General features: G+C 29.9%; 2 protein-coding genes across 5 annotated transcripts in view; both read left to right on the top strand.

Annotated features, from left to right (window-relative positions):
- Positions 1-3,498: 3,498 nt before the first annotated feature.
- LOC132904590 (nitric oxide synthase-interacting protein homolog) lies at positions 3,499-4,981 on the top strand. The gene is made up of 5 exons (XM_060955212.1): positions 3,499-3,759; positions 3,845-3,956; positions 4,020-4,420; positions 4,508-4,616; positions 4,689-4,981. The coding sequence occupies exons 1-5, from the start codon at positions 3,584-3,586 to the stop codon at positions 4,758-4,760; spliced, it is 870 nt and encodes a 289-aa protein (XP_060811195.1). The 5' UTR covers positions 3,499-3,583; the 3' UTR covers positions 4,761-4,981.
- A 676-nt stretch (positions 4,982-5,657) lies between these two features.
- The window catches only part of LOC132904598 (protein cycle), a 112,426-nt gene continuing 100,149 nt past the window's right edge, over positions 5,658-17,934 (top strand). The window contains exon 1 of one of the 4 annotated variants that reach the window (XM_060955241.1): positions 5,658-5,809. Coding sequence is in view for 2 of the 4 variants with exons in the window: in XM_060955239.1 (XP_060811222.1) it covers positions 5,861-5,897 (37 nt within the window). In the remaining 2 variants the exon portion in view is untranslated. Of the gene's footprint in view, positions 5,810-5,845; positions 5,898-8,553; positions 8,576-17,934 lie in introns of those variants that run through there. The other 3 variants (XM_060955248.1, XM_060955239.1, XM_060955240.1) reach the window with 3 other exon arrangements.

The following is a 17,934-nucleotide window of genomic DNA, read 5'->3' as shown; positions in this document are numbered from 1 at the left end:
AGTTTATCATATATTATATTTAAGATGTATTTAATTATTATTTATTAAATAAGCAAATATGTTGTTAAAAGTTTCATTCATCACTGTTTATTCTTTGTAGTTGATTGAACGTTGTGATCGTTTGGGATTGATTGACATTTACACGTAGTGTGCTGACTAATAAAACTAGTTAGCTCGAACAACTACCCACTAATATGGGAAATAGCTATTGAAAGTATTGCTAAGAACTGGGGCCGACTACTAACCAGCGATAACGAGAAGCAACTAGAGATGATAAATAACTATTAGCTATGACAAATGACGACTACGTATGATCAACACCGATTCGCTAATGAGTAAAGACTAAAGATGGCAATTAGCAACCAGCAACGATGACGATTAACTACTGACTTATTTTTAAAGGCGACCAACTCGCAGTTAGTGCATCCATTACGAGATATGCCCTGAAGCTAGGATAAAGGAACTAGTCGCTGGCTGACAGCAGCTTGGCAACACAGAAATCCTGCAAGGTCAAGACTTGGCATTACAAAGTACGAAGAACTGTTCAGCCCAAGACCAAACATTCGAACCAATGGTCAAAGAAAAAATCAGTAGATACGCAAAACAATACAAGAAAAGAACGATAACACATCCAAACCAGCTGGCTGCTGAAGCAAGCAAAACTCCCATAGAAAGAAGATTAAAAAGAAAACACCCAACTGACCTCATTAAAGAAATAAAATAGACAAATTCGGAGATGGTATTCCACTGAGAGTAGCCATCCACATGTTATTTAGCAACAACGCTAGAAAAATTTACCGACTGTCCAGCTGGATAAATTGTAAAGTATAAATTAAATAATAAAAAAAAATACCTGCAGTTAAATTGTGAACGAGGACCTTGGCGATGTCCTGTATGTACTGTAAGTCATTTTTTAACAATTTTTTGTTTGATTTTAAAATTAAACGCATTTCGTTCAAGTTCCATATAATTTTGCTTCTGTTGTTTATAGAAAAGCTGCATAAATAGAAGATTTAGAAGTTGATTAATATATGTGGAGTATTTTGAATACTCTAAACATTGCAGAAGTGGAAGAAGTTACGATAAATTTGATGGCAAATTGGAAACCAGCAAAGAACTTGACTGGTATTAAAACTGAAGAAGAAAACTGCGAGAGAATGACAAAGGCAATGTCACCTAGAAGCATAAACATGTCTACTATGAATAATTGTACGGAAATAACAATATAAATCATCGAAATTCGTCGACTTTTTAGACTCTCTTAATACTATGAAAAAATTGCTTAACTATCAAATATGTTCTAAGCTCAGAATTATTCTATAAATATATATAGTATTTCATAGATCATTTATTAAATATATATTTCATACTCGTTACACCACATACACCAGGCGGTGGAAACAGTGATCCACCAAGTGTTCCTTCTGCATTCAAAAATCCATTGGAAACCTCAACACATCTGATAATACGAATAAAAACATAACCAACGATACTACAGATATATCATCAGATTTAAATTTAAACTTTGATCCAGCTATGATAATAGATGGTGAGGGTACAGATCAAGAAGCATTGAATGCAAGTAATAATCTACACTTTCTTAATATTTAAAGTATTCTTATATGTTCGTGTGATATTTACTTTTTATTATGTTATGTTGTAGCTCCCAACAACGGCGCTAGCCCCTTATTAAGTGATGATATATTACGACTCTGACGTTACGAAAGAAAACTATATCGGCAGGTTTCCATCCTACTGTAAATATATTTCTAATCGAATGAAAATACTTGTAGTAAGCAATTTCAAACATTTCAAAAACGTATTGGGGTCACTGTTAGGTGCTCTCACCTAATTCAATGATTCAAAAAATCTCAACTTTAATTATAATATTCCTATTGACAAATTTAGGGCACATTATTAGATTTAACAACGATAACTTTTAATTAATAGGCGAAACAAAGCACCACCATTATAGTGTTTGTTTGTAAAGATGTTATTGCATGGATTATGTTTATTCCTTTGTCATTGGAAATATATGTAAGATCGTAAATTTTGGAGATAATTCAGGTGATCGATTCTGAAGTCTGAAAATCGAGAATCGATTTTCAACGTCCTGAGCTACCGATTTTTCTATGTCAATCTTCAAAATTTTAAATGGTTATTCTGTGCTCTTGTCTGTCTCTGATGTTGCTCTCTGTCTGTCCGTTTGGGAAAAAAGTGTCTCAAAAAATAGTTGTCCGTAAAACCCTAAGAGGGTCGCTCTGTCCGTGAGAAAAAAGTGCTAAGGAGTTTACATATATATTTCCAATATTAACGTGTTCTATAACATTGTGCCAAGCATATGTTCCAGAACTGATCATCGCAAATATACCATAATTATATTAATTGTGTTCAAAAAATAATGGTAATCCAATTTTTTAATATCGAACATAGAATAATGTTTTGCACAAAGTGTTTTACATATAGAGATTAATGTTATGGAAAAATGTTTCTCTAATACAGTAAATGTGCAATACGATCGACAAATTTACTTATATGGTACGTTTTCTGACGTTTTAATCGTCTCTTTGTATTTCGTGTACTTTAATCTAAATATCTTCTTTATCTCTCTTATAAAGAGATATCTTCTTATCGTCTCTATCTTCATTTCTTCTCCGAATAAATATCCTACATGTATTTCTTCAGTACTTATTGCTTTTAGACATTTTCTTTGCAATGCTTTTACTTCTGTTCTGTCTTATATTTCCTATATTTCTAGCATATGGGTCATTAGGTTCGCAAACATAACATTAAATATCATGATCCTTCTTCTGTAATCTTTCTTTTATATATTCAACATCATGTATTAAATGTACAGTATGTCCCTTTATAGCTACACATAATGTTATTAAAAATTCAAAGGTAATATTTTACTTATGCAATTTCTACTTGATGTGATTTGAATACCATGCATTTAAATGACAATTTAAATGATTTATCTTGTGAAAACTGTCATTATATATCATGCAATATTTGCACTATAAGTCAAAATATTGCATCACAATAAAGTCAACAAAGTTTTACGTTTTTTTTTTGTTTTTGTAGACAGACACATTGCAAACTATATACATTATGTCAGAAATATTATTCACAGTCTACTAACTACTGAAATTATTATTAAAATGAAGTTTAGGTTTTATTATAACAAAAATATTATCGCGAGGAAAGCAAGTTTAATGTTAAATCTAAAAGGTTATCGTGTATAGAGAATATATTAAAGTTATTACATCAGGCCAGTGATCCATTATTGTGTGGAAAGAAAGATTTTCTTTTCTTCTCTAAAAAAATATAATAAACAATTAATTCCTCTTTCTTTTGTGCTAAAACCATACAATGAAATAGGCTCTTGTAGCGTGAAATCATAGAAAATTTATTTCTAGGGTGGGGGTTCTTATATATATACGTGCTAACATGGAACATCTTCAGCAATTGGCCGCTGAGGGCGATGAGTCATAAACGTTAGTGTTGTTTTCTCTTTGTTGGTAACTAGATACATAGCAACAAAATAAGTTTAGGTTAGGTGAAATAAATCAATAAACAAAACATGACGCGGCACGCGAGAAATTGTACTGCTGGTGCTGTTTATACTTATCACGAAAAAAGAAAAGATGCAGCAGCTTCAGGTTATGGTACAAATACACAAAGAGTGGGAAAAGATTCGGTTAAGGATTTTGACTGCTGCTGTCTCACGTTACAACCTTGCAGAAATCCTGTCGTAACGTTTGTATATTGCATTATAATCTTCATATTATATTTTATTTTAGCATATTATTACCTTATTAGATTTCAAATCTTATGTTTACAGAAAGGATGGTTATTTGTTTGACAAAGAAGCAATACTGGAATATGTCTTAACCAAAAAGAAGGAATACGCAAGGAAATTGAAAGAGTATGAAAAACAAAAACAACAAGAAGAGGTAAAAATGTATAAATGAAAGTGTTATTGAATATTTTACAATCAATGTTTGTAATTTTTCAAGGAGCAATCTAATGAAAAAAGTGCTAATGAAGAACTACAGAAATTGCAAAAATTTTTAAAAGGAGAGAAGAATATTGTTTCTCGAAGTCAAATTGCAGCCAAAGAATCTGGTTCTTCGGTTTCTAATATGAGTAATGGTAAAGATAAAATGTTACCAAGTTTTTGGATTCCATCTAAGACACCAGAGGCGAAAGAAACTATATTGCAAAAGCCAGATAAGACGATATATTGTCCTCTTAGTGGAAAACCATTGAAAATAAAAGATCTTATTCCTGTGAAATTTACTGAAGTAAAAGATCCAGATGACAAAAAGTCTCTTATTGTTAAGCAAGCAAGATATATGTGTCCAATTACACATGATATTTTAAGTAACAGTGTACCATGTGCAGTTATAAGGACAACGTATGATTTTTTTTACTGTTTAATGTTTTTCGTATTGTATTATTTGTTACATATTGGACATAAACAAATATCTTATGATCTTTTCAGTGGTGATGTGGTTACAATGGAGTGTATAGAAAAAATTATTAGGAAGGATTGGATTAATCCTTTGGATAGTACAGAATTGACTGAAGCAGATATTATACCTCTTCAAAGGGTAATTATTAAGAATAACAGAAAAAACACAAAAAATCAGCAAAGTAGAAGAATAACCTTAACTTCTTTCCAGGGTGGTACTGGATATTCGTCTGTTAATGATGGCTTAGAGGGCAAACACGAAAGACCAGTATTACAAGCATAAAGTATATTTTTATGTATATTGTATATATTTGTAATATATTGAACTATAATAATAATATATAATAAAATAAAGAATTAATAAAACTAAAATGATATTATTTTAATTTTATGAAAATTGTTTCACGTTTAAAAAAATTAAAAACAAGTAAAATTTTCTTTTGCGTTTGCATATATTTTATATCCATAAATATTAAGTATAAAATAAGATGATATTTTTAAATTTGTTAAAAAATAAATATCTTGATTTTTCATAAGAAAATTTAATAATAGAGACATACATACGTCTTTAACATAAATCCACTGAAGTTGCATATCGTAGGAAAAGCTTTTCACAATTACCTTTCCGTTAATTGTGATCCTTTAACAGTTTTACTACACTCACCACTGTTCGGTTTAATAAAAGAAATCAGAAAAAAAAATTTATCATGACGAATAAAAATTTAATATATTATATTCAACTGGTATGTATCCATATATATTAATAAATCTGCGTATAGCCACGCTAAATTTTTATAATATAGCTCTTCTTGTATGATTTTTATTCCAATCAACCGAAATTTTGCAATAATTTTATATATTTTTCCTATATTTATAAAAAGAGAATTGTTTAAGCTGGAATTATGATAGAAAGCACTCCACATACGTTAGCTTCTTAGAGTTTGAACTAGTTGTTAATTGATTGGAAGAAAATGATGCAGTATGAGTGGGCCAAATGCAAAATTTGTTTAGCGCGTTTTCAGTGAGCGAGAAAATAGCAATCCCATAATTCCATTCGAGTAGAATATCGATTCACGATCCAATCCAGGCTACGGCTTCTGTCAGAAGGTGTCGCCATCTCAAGGAATATAGTTTTTTAAAGCATTCCGAAATTCTGGCGCTCTACCGGCCAGGCGGCAATCTGCGAGACTACGTTAGTGTTTGCTGTCGCATAGTGCTTGCGCGCGTTCTAAACTCCGATTTCCCGCAACTGTCTTTTTTACCGGAAAATTAAGTGTCAGCATCAGTTATCAAGTGCAGAAGTCGCGATGATAGTTCACCAATAGATTAAAGGTGAGTGTCCCTCTGTTTAAGTGTGTCATTTATCGGATCGAGTATTGTCACATGTGCAATGCCACGACGGTAACACTTTATGCATTTGGTAAGTCAGCATTTTTGATACCTTTTATGAACGAAACAATCACTGAACAAGATCGTTGCAAATATCAATAAGTATTCGTGGATAACCGACGTATAAAAAAGAATGTACTTATTTTCAAATTCTAATATAGTCGTTTTTTTTTATACATATTGTAATAGCTCGATTTGATTAGTTTCGCACGTAAGTTTCTAGCAACTCCGCGAACAAGCGTCTACAATAGATCCGTAAGTAGGACATGTAAATGCATCGATTAGTTGATTATCAGCGGCGAGATAATGTGACTGGTAAAATGTAAACGAAATTTCGATGCATTTCGGGCTTGTTCGACTTGTATCTCATCAGACGCGAAACATTCAAAAGCAAATAAAACCACGGTGTTACATAAGACAAACATCGTACATTAACTACACCGATATGTTTTTAAGCATCAATCATCGTCCGTAGCTGATACTTTGCGTCATTTTCGTTTGTGCGTACGCGGGTTTAACGCGATGCAACTATCCCCGCTACCGGACATCGCGACATCTCATTTTTCACGAACGTGCATTTTCTGCAGACAGTATTAGCGTTAACGTGTATAATTTAAACATATGAAAATCGTTCTAGATTATTTTCTAAATAAGATACGTAAAGCACATTTTTAACGATTTACAAATTAGTAAAAAAGTATTATTTTAGAAATATTAAAATTATAATAAAAATGAAGATAAATGAAAATAAATCTATTATATAGTCGTTTATTGTATCAACTAGATCGATTTTAAGTTGTCGATTTATATCGATTTTCACATGTGTCATCGTAACTCGAATACTAGTTGATACAGTTGATCCAATCTAAACGATTAAAATTGTGATGGCAATCGCGAAGCATTGTGTATAGCGGCTTGAGTGACGTATCATATACAGATAAAACATTTTAAATAATTAATCGATAAATATACAATTAAGTGATGAAAGTTACTCGAAGAAGACACAAATCTGAGTGCATTATTGTTTAAATTTGTGACTGAAATTTGTTTCCAACATAATTGAGAGACAAAATTTATTATAGCTTTTTCCGTTTCCTATCTATTTAATTTACATTCATTATCATTTATAGGATAAACCTAAAACTATATAACATCTGGCATAATTAACATAAAATCTATATAAACCATTCGACATACACGTAGAAACTCAACAAGTTGTATTAATCATCTGACACATTAGATAAAAAACATGTACATTTATCGGTAATACGTTGGCATATAATAATAGCATCGATAATAGTACTAATGGTAAGATAACCTTCTAATGTAAACAATAATATATATTTATATATTCATATATTCATAAAAATATTTAATGTACGTGTGTACATACGTACATAAGCGTACATGAAACCTTGTTATATCATTAAGCATATCTGTACGTTGTATACATAACTACAAAATATGTATCGGTCGCGTATGTTTTGCCATATCCATGTTCCGGTCTTATATACATGTACGTTCATGTGTATACGTGTCATACGTAATAGAAGGATAAGCTAGGTTGACCGACCATGATGCAGAGTGCATGCGTAACAAATAGTTCACGCCGATCGCATGAAACACATACACGAGAGTAAAAACATATCATGCATGTGTTTTCGTGCACGCGTAGATGATAAGAGGCGACACGACGTTATATCATCGTCTACGAGGCGCATAGCGCATATTGCAGCACGATTGCTGCAGTTCTTTCACCCATTCGATTTTGTTGCACTATACACGTATCTTATGATGAGTGCACTTGCACTTTATTTTACATGCAGGAATAAATAAAAAGAAATAGAATTAAGTTTTCCGTTCCAGTTCGTTTTTAAAAAATTGAGTTTCGAATAAATGTTTGTAAATTTGAAATAAATACTTCATCGAAAGTTAATTATTCGCTCTATTAATTCATGGAAATCTTATTGTTAATCATCTAGAATAAGTATAAATGGATATTGTAATTGCAAAATGAAATTAATATCTATTAATTGCATGAACAATATGTATTATATAATTTGGAAATTTTATTACAAAATTATTTTAAATGTACTGTGAATCATGAACAGTAGTGTACGTACAGATATGTACTATGTATAATTGCCAAATTTTGTTATTTGATTCTTTTGTGAACGATAGTTAAATGCAAGATATTTATTCTTCTTTTCAAGTTATTTTTGCATGTAGAATAATCTTTTACTTGGTTATATTGTAACATCTCAATCTTTTGAGGCATATTATATATATTAATATTTATGCACGTATCAATAATCCTTTAAATCATAATCTCTGAGGGCTGATAGTGGTGAACCGATCATCATATATCAATGGGTAGATAAACTTGAAATGAATAGTTGGATGTTGATTAGTCTTAAACTGAAGTTTTAATAATGGTGTATTATGGTGTAAATGGTACAAAGCAAAAGGAGGTGAACTTACATGAAAAAGCAAATCAAGAATATAGAATACAATTTTTTCATATGGCACTTCGTTTTCGGGAAAATTGAGTTTGAAAAATTGTTAAGTATACTTAAACTTAGCTAATTACCAGCTAGGTATGTGCAAACAACTAACAAAACGTTATTCTACACGCGAGAATAAGTCAAAGATGTAAAATAAAATTCTTCCGTTTCAGGCTCGCTTTCAAGAAGAGTTTGAACATGTTTGGTAAGAACTCGTCTGGTACATACACATAGTAAATTTTCAAATTAATTTTTCTTGGGAAGAAAGTATTTTATGAAAAAGCTTTATTCTACATTTTCATCTTATTTTCAGGTGCAGAATCACCTTCTATCAATTATTTACTCTTGTTTAGTCCAGAATAACCCAAGTTCAAGAATACTTGACAAATTTCCAAACTCGATTTTTTCGAACACAAAGCGTTATATGAAAAAAGTTTGTTGTATATTCTTGACTTGCTCTAGTTTGTTAATACTCTGCATATTGTTCGAGGTATACCAAATTTATTAGAATAATGTATGCTTCACAATAGATACTACATAAATCAGAAACACAAGAAAATTTTCATGATTTAAGAAAAGTAGATCATTATAACGCTATAAATTTTTTTTTTTATTTTATTTTGGTTTTTACAATTTGTCCTGAAGGACATTTGGTAAAGTGTTATATCTCATTGGTAAATAAAAAAAAAATAAAATAAAATAAATATAGCATGTGGGTGGCTACCTCCAGCGGGGTGCCAGCTTCGTGTTTTCTAAGTTATATCTTTTATGATAACGCTATAAATATCTCAATTTCTTTAAATTATAGAATATAAGTAAAGGGAGAGATGAGAACGAAAAAAATACTAAGAAAATTCTTTGATTTTTTTAGATAATGTGAGAATGTTAAAAAATGAATTCCATGCAAAATGACTAAAAAGAAATAACAAAGAAAATGTTGTATTAACATAGAGTTGATTCTTAATAGATTAATCAGACATTTAGTTTAGGTACTAATTTATTTATGATAGATAGCATGTTATTTTATACATCAAAACGCAATTAGTTATTTAATAATAAAAGTTATTGTGCGTTATACATATTTAGATCTGTAGAATATAAGATTTCGTGGATCGTGCAAATACACGAACAAAAATTCGTTTTATATGTTAATTCTTACATATTAAGAATAAGATGAAGCATAGAATGTTAAAATTTTCCTGAAAATCTTCGATTTGTATTAAATTGTTTTATTCTACTGTATCAGTCGTTATAAATCAGTAATTTTAGAATATATCACAATACGTGTAATTGAGTTCTGCAAGTAGAGCAAACTATTTATATCTTCCTTATGATATATTTATAAACTTGCATTTACTTTGACACTTTTTCGAAATTATCTTTCGTTTCTTAAAAAGCCTCACAGTGAACTTTATTTCAAATTCTTGATATCAAAATTTGTTTGAGAACAATCACACAATATTTCTGATCTAAATGTCATTTTCATATTCTCTATTATTATGTCTTCTCCCAAAAACTTTACTTACAACTTAATAATATAAAAATGTGACAATCATGTAAATAATAAAACTCTATTCATAAATTATGCGCGTTCAATAGTATCAGCATATGTATAAATGTTTTAAAATACACAATCTGTGATTTAACTTCTTTCCTCAAGACCACTTAAGTAGGCAAGTTCCGTTTGCATTTAATTTAACAGCAAGATTCTTTTCAGAAAAATTCCAATTCGATTTTTTCATTGTTTACTAATACATACCAATAACCCATTACGTGGATAATTAGCGTTATTTCTATTCTTCCGCGATTATAACACACATTGACTAGTTATATAATTTAAATCTAAGGAACGAACATTTATTCCCAACTTCTCTCGTTAGCATGATTTTTCGACGGTAAGATTAATCTGTCGATCACTTTTAACACAGCAATAGGGAGGTCTCTTTCATTAATGACGAAGCCTGCAGGAGAGAAAGTAGGAACTAGCAGTAGTTTACTACCGTATGTGCTTTTGTTGTACAGGCGTACTAAACAACTGACCTTCCTTTTCAAGAAACTAGTAGACACACCCGTGCACCTAAACATAATCATAAATATGTTTGTCATGCTTGTCATACACGTTAGCCACTTCTATTCTACGTTAGACCTTATCCATCCATTATTTGATAGGCAAATAAAGTCTCATTGTGTAAAAATCCATTTGTGTAATCGAAATAATTTTTACTCTTACGTATTATAAATGATTTCATATAGTGATTACTATCATAATTCTTTGGATTCGATATTTATTTAATTAAATTTTGTAAAAGAAATTACTTTCTTAAAATTATTGTAAAAGTTGAAGAATTTTAATAAGTTTGAAAAGTAACTATCTTTTCCTAATTTAATTGTTCTTTAAAATACATATTGCATTACTGAATCTGCAAATTTTTGAATGAATGAATGAAAAATAAGTGAATCGTAGTGAACTTACCTTTAACACATCCGCTTACGTAAGAAAAATACCAATCTTTCTAAAGAAAAACTTAGAAGTGATTTCATAGTACTACGAAGCAATTGATATTTATGTGTATGAACCATCATTTTCAAACGTTTTCTTCTTGCTTCGTCATTTTCAAATTACGTTAGACTAATGGATCGTGGAAATATTCGAGCGAGTAGATCCATTTGTCTTTTTAATGCGACGCGATAATTTCCAATTTAAAGCATTAAAAAAAAAAAAAAAAATTCACCTTGTTCGGTGCAAATTATGCGAATTGCGAGGAATAGTTTCTTCTTAGCGGAAACTGTTAGCCGCGATCGCTTGTTAATAAATATATATCGATATACCCGGTCACCAGAACTTCGTACACACTTTAAACATTACGTAACACGTCTTGCGTGTTTTGCGGTGCGCATTACCTCATATCAAAGCAATTCTCGAGTACAGCACGGTCATTTTCCCACCGTGGATACCCTTCCCTCTTGGTTCAAATGTGCGTGAACTTATTTCCGTTATAGAAAAGACACTTTACAGAAAAATCACCATTTCCTCCTTTCTTACTTTTTACGATACGTAGATAGGATACGCACAACACTATCCATACTACTCAACATGCAATTAATTCTATTTGCAATTGTAATTAATTCGTAACATTTACAAAACGAGACTCGATCACCCTTCAGTTATCTTTAGAAATACTTCGCCTTTTAAATTCCTTATTACTTCCTGTAAGGAGGCAATATTAAACGGATGAAAGAATTTTCTGTCGCTTTAAGTATTTATGTTTATATTATCCAGATTTATATTAAACAATTAAAAATTCCTTCCACGTTTGTAGATAATGTTGATAATGCTACTCGTAGATTCCCTTAAAAACACGTAAACAATGTAATTATTTAGTATTTAAGAAATTACCAAATACCATTTACTCATTAACAGCAGCCCTTGTCTCTTGTAAGATATTATTAATCGTTATAATATATCTCTTGTAAAGTATAGCGTTATTATTTGTTTTGCACTTCCATATCGAGATGAATGAATTTGTTATAAATTCGTTATGGACGTATTATTACATTTCCATTTCGTTCCACTTCTTCAAGTTTTAATATACAGGATGTATATATATTTTGCATTAGTGATTAATTTAACAAATAGCAATATACTGTTAGACTGTAAAAACTTTGCTCGCCATTGTATTTATTATAGTACTTACATAAAAATTAATTACGTCTAACAATAATATATTAAATTTTGTATCATTCTAATAGTACTTTCATATGATTATAAAAATTCGAAATCATAAAAATGAAATGTAGAACCTGATGATTGTAGTCATTGTACAATATAACGAAGAAATATAAATATGCATATTTATATAATAAATCAATTCTTAATATTGAAGGATTTAATTTCCATATTTTTCTGAAAAATATAAATGTTAATATCGTTAGCATTCTTTGGCTATACAATTGCTATTTCCTACTATAACCGTTCTCGACTAACTGTTCAGAAAGAAAGGATTTGCTATGTTCGTATTATGTACCGTATTAAATTGAAATCAAGGAGAAAATATACCCTTGGTAAGACAATGTTGAGGGCAAACATAGGGTTCTTTCCAATATTCGCCACGACTCACGAAACGATCTATAGATCCCAACTTGCTTGCAGTATTTACGTAACGCAATATAGGCCATGCACAAATCGGGAGGGAGGGGGGAGTGAATCATCGATTACACTTGCTAGGCTGCAACATGGGCGATGGCTTCCTCGTTAAACCTTGAATAAGTAATCTGCCCCTGAGGTGATACTCTGTACAGAAAATCATTTAATACCCGAACTTTCTTCAACGGTACGAAGATTTTCATTTTTCCAAATTGTCTATAAAACTCGCAAATTAGCTTATGATTTTCAAATATTTTCATTTTTCTAAATTTCTTATCAAATTTCTAGGTATGTTTACTTCGACAAAAATTTTGTGTTAATTTGATGATAAATATAGTTAAAAAATGAAGTTGTGAATAATTTCTTAAATATTTCTTTAAAAAATCTAGCAATATCTTAAAAATTATTGTTCCTTAATTATTTATTTCTTACGACTACGAATTCGTAGAAAAATTTGTTTTCCATTATTGAGTGAATATCAAGTATACAAACGAACGTTGCATCACCGTTTGTTGTTTGCAATTATATGTTGGAAATTTGATCTTTTACCTCATAATGTCACCTTATAGTTGCTCGTTGACTCTCAGCTTTATTGATCAATGATTAAATTGCAACTTCATATTAGTGCTGTAATGCAGAGCAATTAAGATATCGTGTTTCTGAACAATTCAAGAAAATGAATCAACTGATAGAAACGAAACGCGTTAGTTTGTCATTAGTAAATTAATTTTTTTACACTAACAATTAGAATTAATTATATTATATTTAAATATTTACGCTTTTACATATAATTTAATATTTTTATAAATCCATTCAAACGGACAACTTTTTTTTTATTAAATATTATTTAGATTTGTATTATGAAAATATGAAAGAGGAGAAAAAAAGAATTATTGTAAATTTAAGTACATATAATTTATGCTATACTAAGAGATAGTTTATTTAAGTTATTGAAGAATACAAGCATAAAATATAATTTATTATAAATATTGTGAATAAGGATAGGAGGAATAAGATTGGAATTGCATGAAAGCTCAATCTCGAACAAATTATTTGTAATATTTGTCGCCTAAAATTAACAATTACATCTTCATGGTTTTTACTAGTTTCTGCATTTAAATCTTGTTATTCGACGATATGAATGAGACCTCTCGACCTTTTTTACCCTGATGTGTTATATTAAGCGATACTTAACGCACTTATATTTTCTCATGTACATTCGGGAAATGTGACCTAATTTCTTATATGCGTTGATTTATATTTCCCGAACATTCAGATGAGTCGTTCGGGAAATTTTATAAATCACTGTTACGTGCACATTTTAATGGAACATACGTATCTGAACATATTCTAATAAAACATTTCTAAGAATTGGTAACGTATAATTTATTTCGTTATTAATTTATGCTTAAGGAAATAATATATATCTGTCATATGCGACACGTAATGTAGACATTCTTTTCAGAAATAATTTTCAATTTCTTTATTGTAAGAAATAGTTTTGCTATTATTGTAGTTGTAGTTTTTATAATAACTATAATAACTATAATCTTATAATATAATATTCTTTATAATATCTATATTCTTATAATAACTATAATAATATAACTATATCCTTTTAATATAGTATATTAAAAGACTATAATATAATAATAATTATATTCTTTCGTATGAATAAATGTTGGATTATAGGTTTCCGAGTGGAAGTTATATATTTTTTGCACACATATTTAATTTTTGGGAAAATAAAGCATAGAAGTGTAAAATCCGTAATAGAGATAAGTTGCAGTAATTTAGCATACTATAATATATTTGCATATTATTACGTAAAATTGCATATATTAACTGCACCGGAAAGACATGATTCTGAACAGCATTTACAATATAGTTTATAATGTTGTTGTACGTGTACTTTTTATATTTTTAACGGCTTTATTGCCACATTAGATGCTTGTATGTTGATGAAATTTAAATAGGAAGACACATCTTTCACACTAGCACCTTAATTATGTGTTGCTTAAGCTTGTATCATTACTATACAATCTGTGTTACTTAATCTTATCTCATTCCAAGAACTTAGATTTTGCAATTCCTCGTTCAGTTCGAATGCAAAGAAATAATATATTCTCCAATATTTCTCATCTACACTACTTTCAATCATGAGAATCAATAGTATACAATTATACTGTCAAACTTATCTTTTACATAATTCAAAGAATGCACATACATGTTAATACATATGGAAAATAAAATAAAAGAAAAATAAAACAATATAATACTCAACACTTTTATGAATTAATTCCTCGCAGCGGATTAATCTGAAAGAGGGGGGCAGGAATAATTTAATTAAGAGCAAGGTTGTTCTTATGACTAAATATCAATAAATATTCAAAAGAAAAAACTGTCTATTATTTGAACATAAGAAGCACGAATCATAAAAGAAAATAAATAATTTAAATTTTGATATAGCACTTACTTTGCAAGAATGAAGCAAACATCTTAGATCATCTTAGATCATCTAGAAGGATTTGCTTCTTCATATTTAATTCTCAAACGAAGTAATTTAACTTTAATGAGAATCTTTTCATTTCAATCTCGTTTTCGCTGTATTATGTTTTAAGAAAATCTTTGGCGTGAAAATATCGATAAATATTTCTTTTTATTTTCCTGAAAGTAAAGAAATTTTCTAATGATACAAAAATGAGATTTGGTTAAAAATAAGGAAAGCAATGTAGGAGGGTTAAATACGAATCATGAAAGCGCTAAATGGTAAATTCTAAAAGCAACACCTTAAGAACCAGCAGCACGCGTGCTGTCCATACACTATACGGAGCGTCGATCCACCACAAGAATTCTGGAATGTTTTGACCCGGTGTACATGTTTCGACAGCAGTATGACCCAGTCAAGATCGCCAACGGCGAATCCAGCTAAGCAGAAATTGCTACAGTACATAGATTCGAAAAGGTCAAAGCATTTGAAATGCAAATAGCATTTCTCCTGCAAGGAAATATAATACCGGTCGGTGATTGCAGAGACGCGAGTCCAGTTGGCTAGCGTAACGTCATTTTATGTTTGATAATTATTTGCATCCCGCGGCTTAGAATATCAAGTTAAATTCCAAAACCATTGGCCGAGTCACGTCTCGACGCATGTTGCATTCACTACCGGCTTCACTTTCTCTACGATATGGCTCACCGTAGTCGATACGTAGGTATCCACGTTCGCTTTGAATTCTTACGATTTTGTACCGCTGACCGATATTCCTTCCATAATGTATCAAATGAATTCTTATTTCTTTGATCTTGAAATACACGTAGATAATTGGATAATATTATAGTTAGTTGTACGAAAAACTTATAGCGTGTTCGATAGTTAATTTATTTTATTACATTCTACATGTTATATATTCATTTGACATTGAAGAGAGTTGTTATGCAGCTTTGGAAAATACTACGTACTACTTTTAGTTGAACATCAAACGCACCAATTAGTATGATTGTTAAACAAGAACAATCTTATATTTTAAGGAAGAACAGAGAAAAATTGTTTGATATTTATCAGTTTGTTTCATTTGCTTCATCGTGTTTATATTCCGATCTTTGTATTAATTTAATTTATATCTTATGACAATATTTTGAATGATTTAATCAATTACTGAAATTTATATTTGAATATAAACTTATGAAATAATTATCATCTTCGTGTGATCTTGATGTATGTAGTGATTGGATAATATTTATGAATTTAGATAAAAATATATTGGATGCGCATTCGTCTGAAAAATGTGTGCATTACTATAACAGAGTCTAGTGTGGGTCTGATATTCTTAAATTTCTCCACTTCTCTAATAACAGAACCCTAAATAAAAACTACGAATTTAGTAAAAGGGTGTTGAAGAATATAAATATTTTTCACAGAGGAAAATATTAATATTTTAATCTGTGTTGAAGAAAGATAGTTATCTTTTTTGTATTTTTGTTTGTTTATGTATTGAGTCTTATGCCTATTACAATTTGTTCATGTATGTGCACACCTGATACATTTTGTTTCTACCTTAGTTTATAGCTATTATATTATATATATTAATGAATTAAGATTTAATTTAAAGTATGTAGATTTCTGTATGTATATCTTCTATACGTGTTGTTTGGTTGCTTTATGTATCCAAGCAGGAAGCTCTGGGTTTCATGGTTTTCTTTATGAAGTTCGCCAGTTCCCATATTTATTTCTCGATTGTTTTTATTATTATTTCTGCTCATTTCTTATTTCTGAATGTGATTTGGTCTGATTTCTGTATACATTCCTACATGTTACATTTATTACATTATACAATATACTTCCTAGTATGGTTTGTTGTAATTGCCGTTTTCTATTTCTTGTAATGAGTTCGTATTTCAGTATCCAAATTACTATAGTTTAACCGCAGCTGTGGTGACTCAGTTTCTCTTTTTGTTTGATGTTTTATCGTCCATCGCCTCCAGTTTATCCCAGAATTTTCTCGGAAATGGAAAAGTAGTACATACAGGTATGTTTAATATAGGATTGTAGTTTAGTGATTATAGTCTAGGAATATAATCTTATAGGAATGTTATATATAGGAATGTGAAAAAATTGCCATGCCAATGAGTTAGGTTTATGTGAGAAAACAATAAGCACTGCAATGTAAATTACGCATTTTGGAATGTGATACTTTTAAAAGTTGTGATTATATTTAAACCCAATATATAAGATTGTATCTTGAAGTACCAATTGGTTTTCAAGTAGATAAAGTCGTTTCCATATCACACTGCGAGTCAATAATTGCCAAATGTTAATTCAACATAACTCGTGAATATTTTAATGAAGAACATAATATTTTGCATTTACGTATTGTAAGATAATTTTCGAAGCAATAAGAAAATACTAAATTACACTCTCTAGTTTTTACAGAAGAGCAGTTGCAAAATTCACTACGTTCAATTAATTCCATGTTGTCGTTTTATTGGTCTATGATGAAATACTTTTGAGTATTTTTTAAATATGACACCAGCATAGTTTTTAATTATAAAAATATTACTTGCCGGAATGCTAAAATGTTGTTTATCTTAATAGCTGTATACTGTGTCTCATGACTATAAAACAACCTAACAACTTCCAGTTTTTATGTTATTCACTGAAATAAAAGAACGGTAGAAAACTAGTTTATTTTTGTTGCATAACTATAGAACTAGCGTAACAGTGTGAACTCATTAATCATTAACACCATAAAATAAAATTGTAACAATAATCTATAAGTGCTTCTAATCAAATTTTGTTGTTTGTATCGTGTAGGTTGTATCTGCATGAGAATTGAAAATTTTAGGATGGTTTTGTAGTTACAACATAGTGTGTATTTGGTTTCTACAAAACTTACTTAATTACATCTCTGGACGCAACAGGA

Source organism: Bombus pascuorum, chromosome 2 (assembly GCF_905332965.1).
Source record: "Bombus pascuorum chromosome 2, iyBomPasc1.1, whole genome shotgun sequence".
In the NCBI taxonomy this organism is placed as follows: domain Eukaryota; kingdom Metazoa; phylum Arthropoda; class Insecta; order Hymenoptera; family Apidae; genus Bombus; species Bombus pascuorum.
This window is presented reverse-complemented; position numbering and strand designations above follow the sequence as displayed.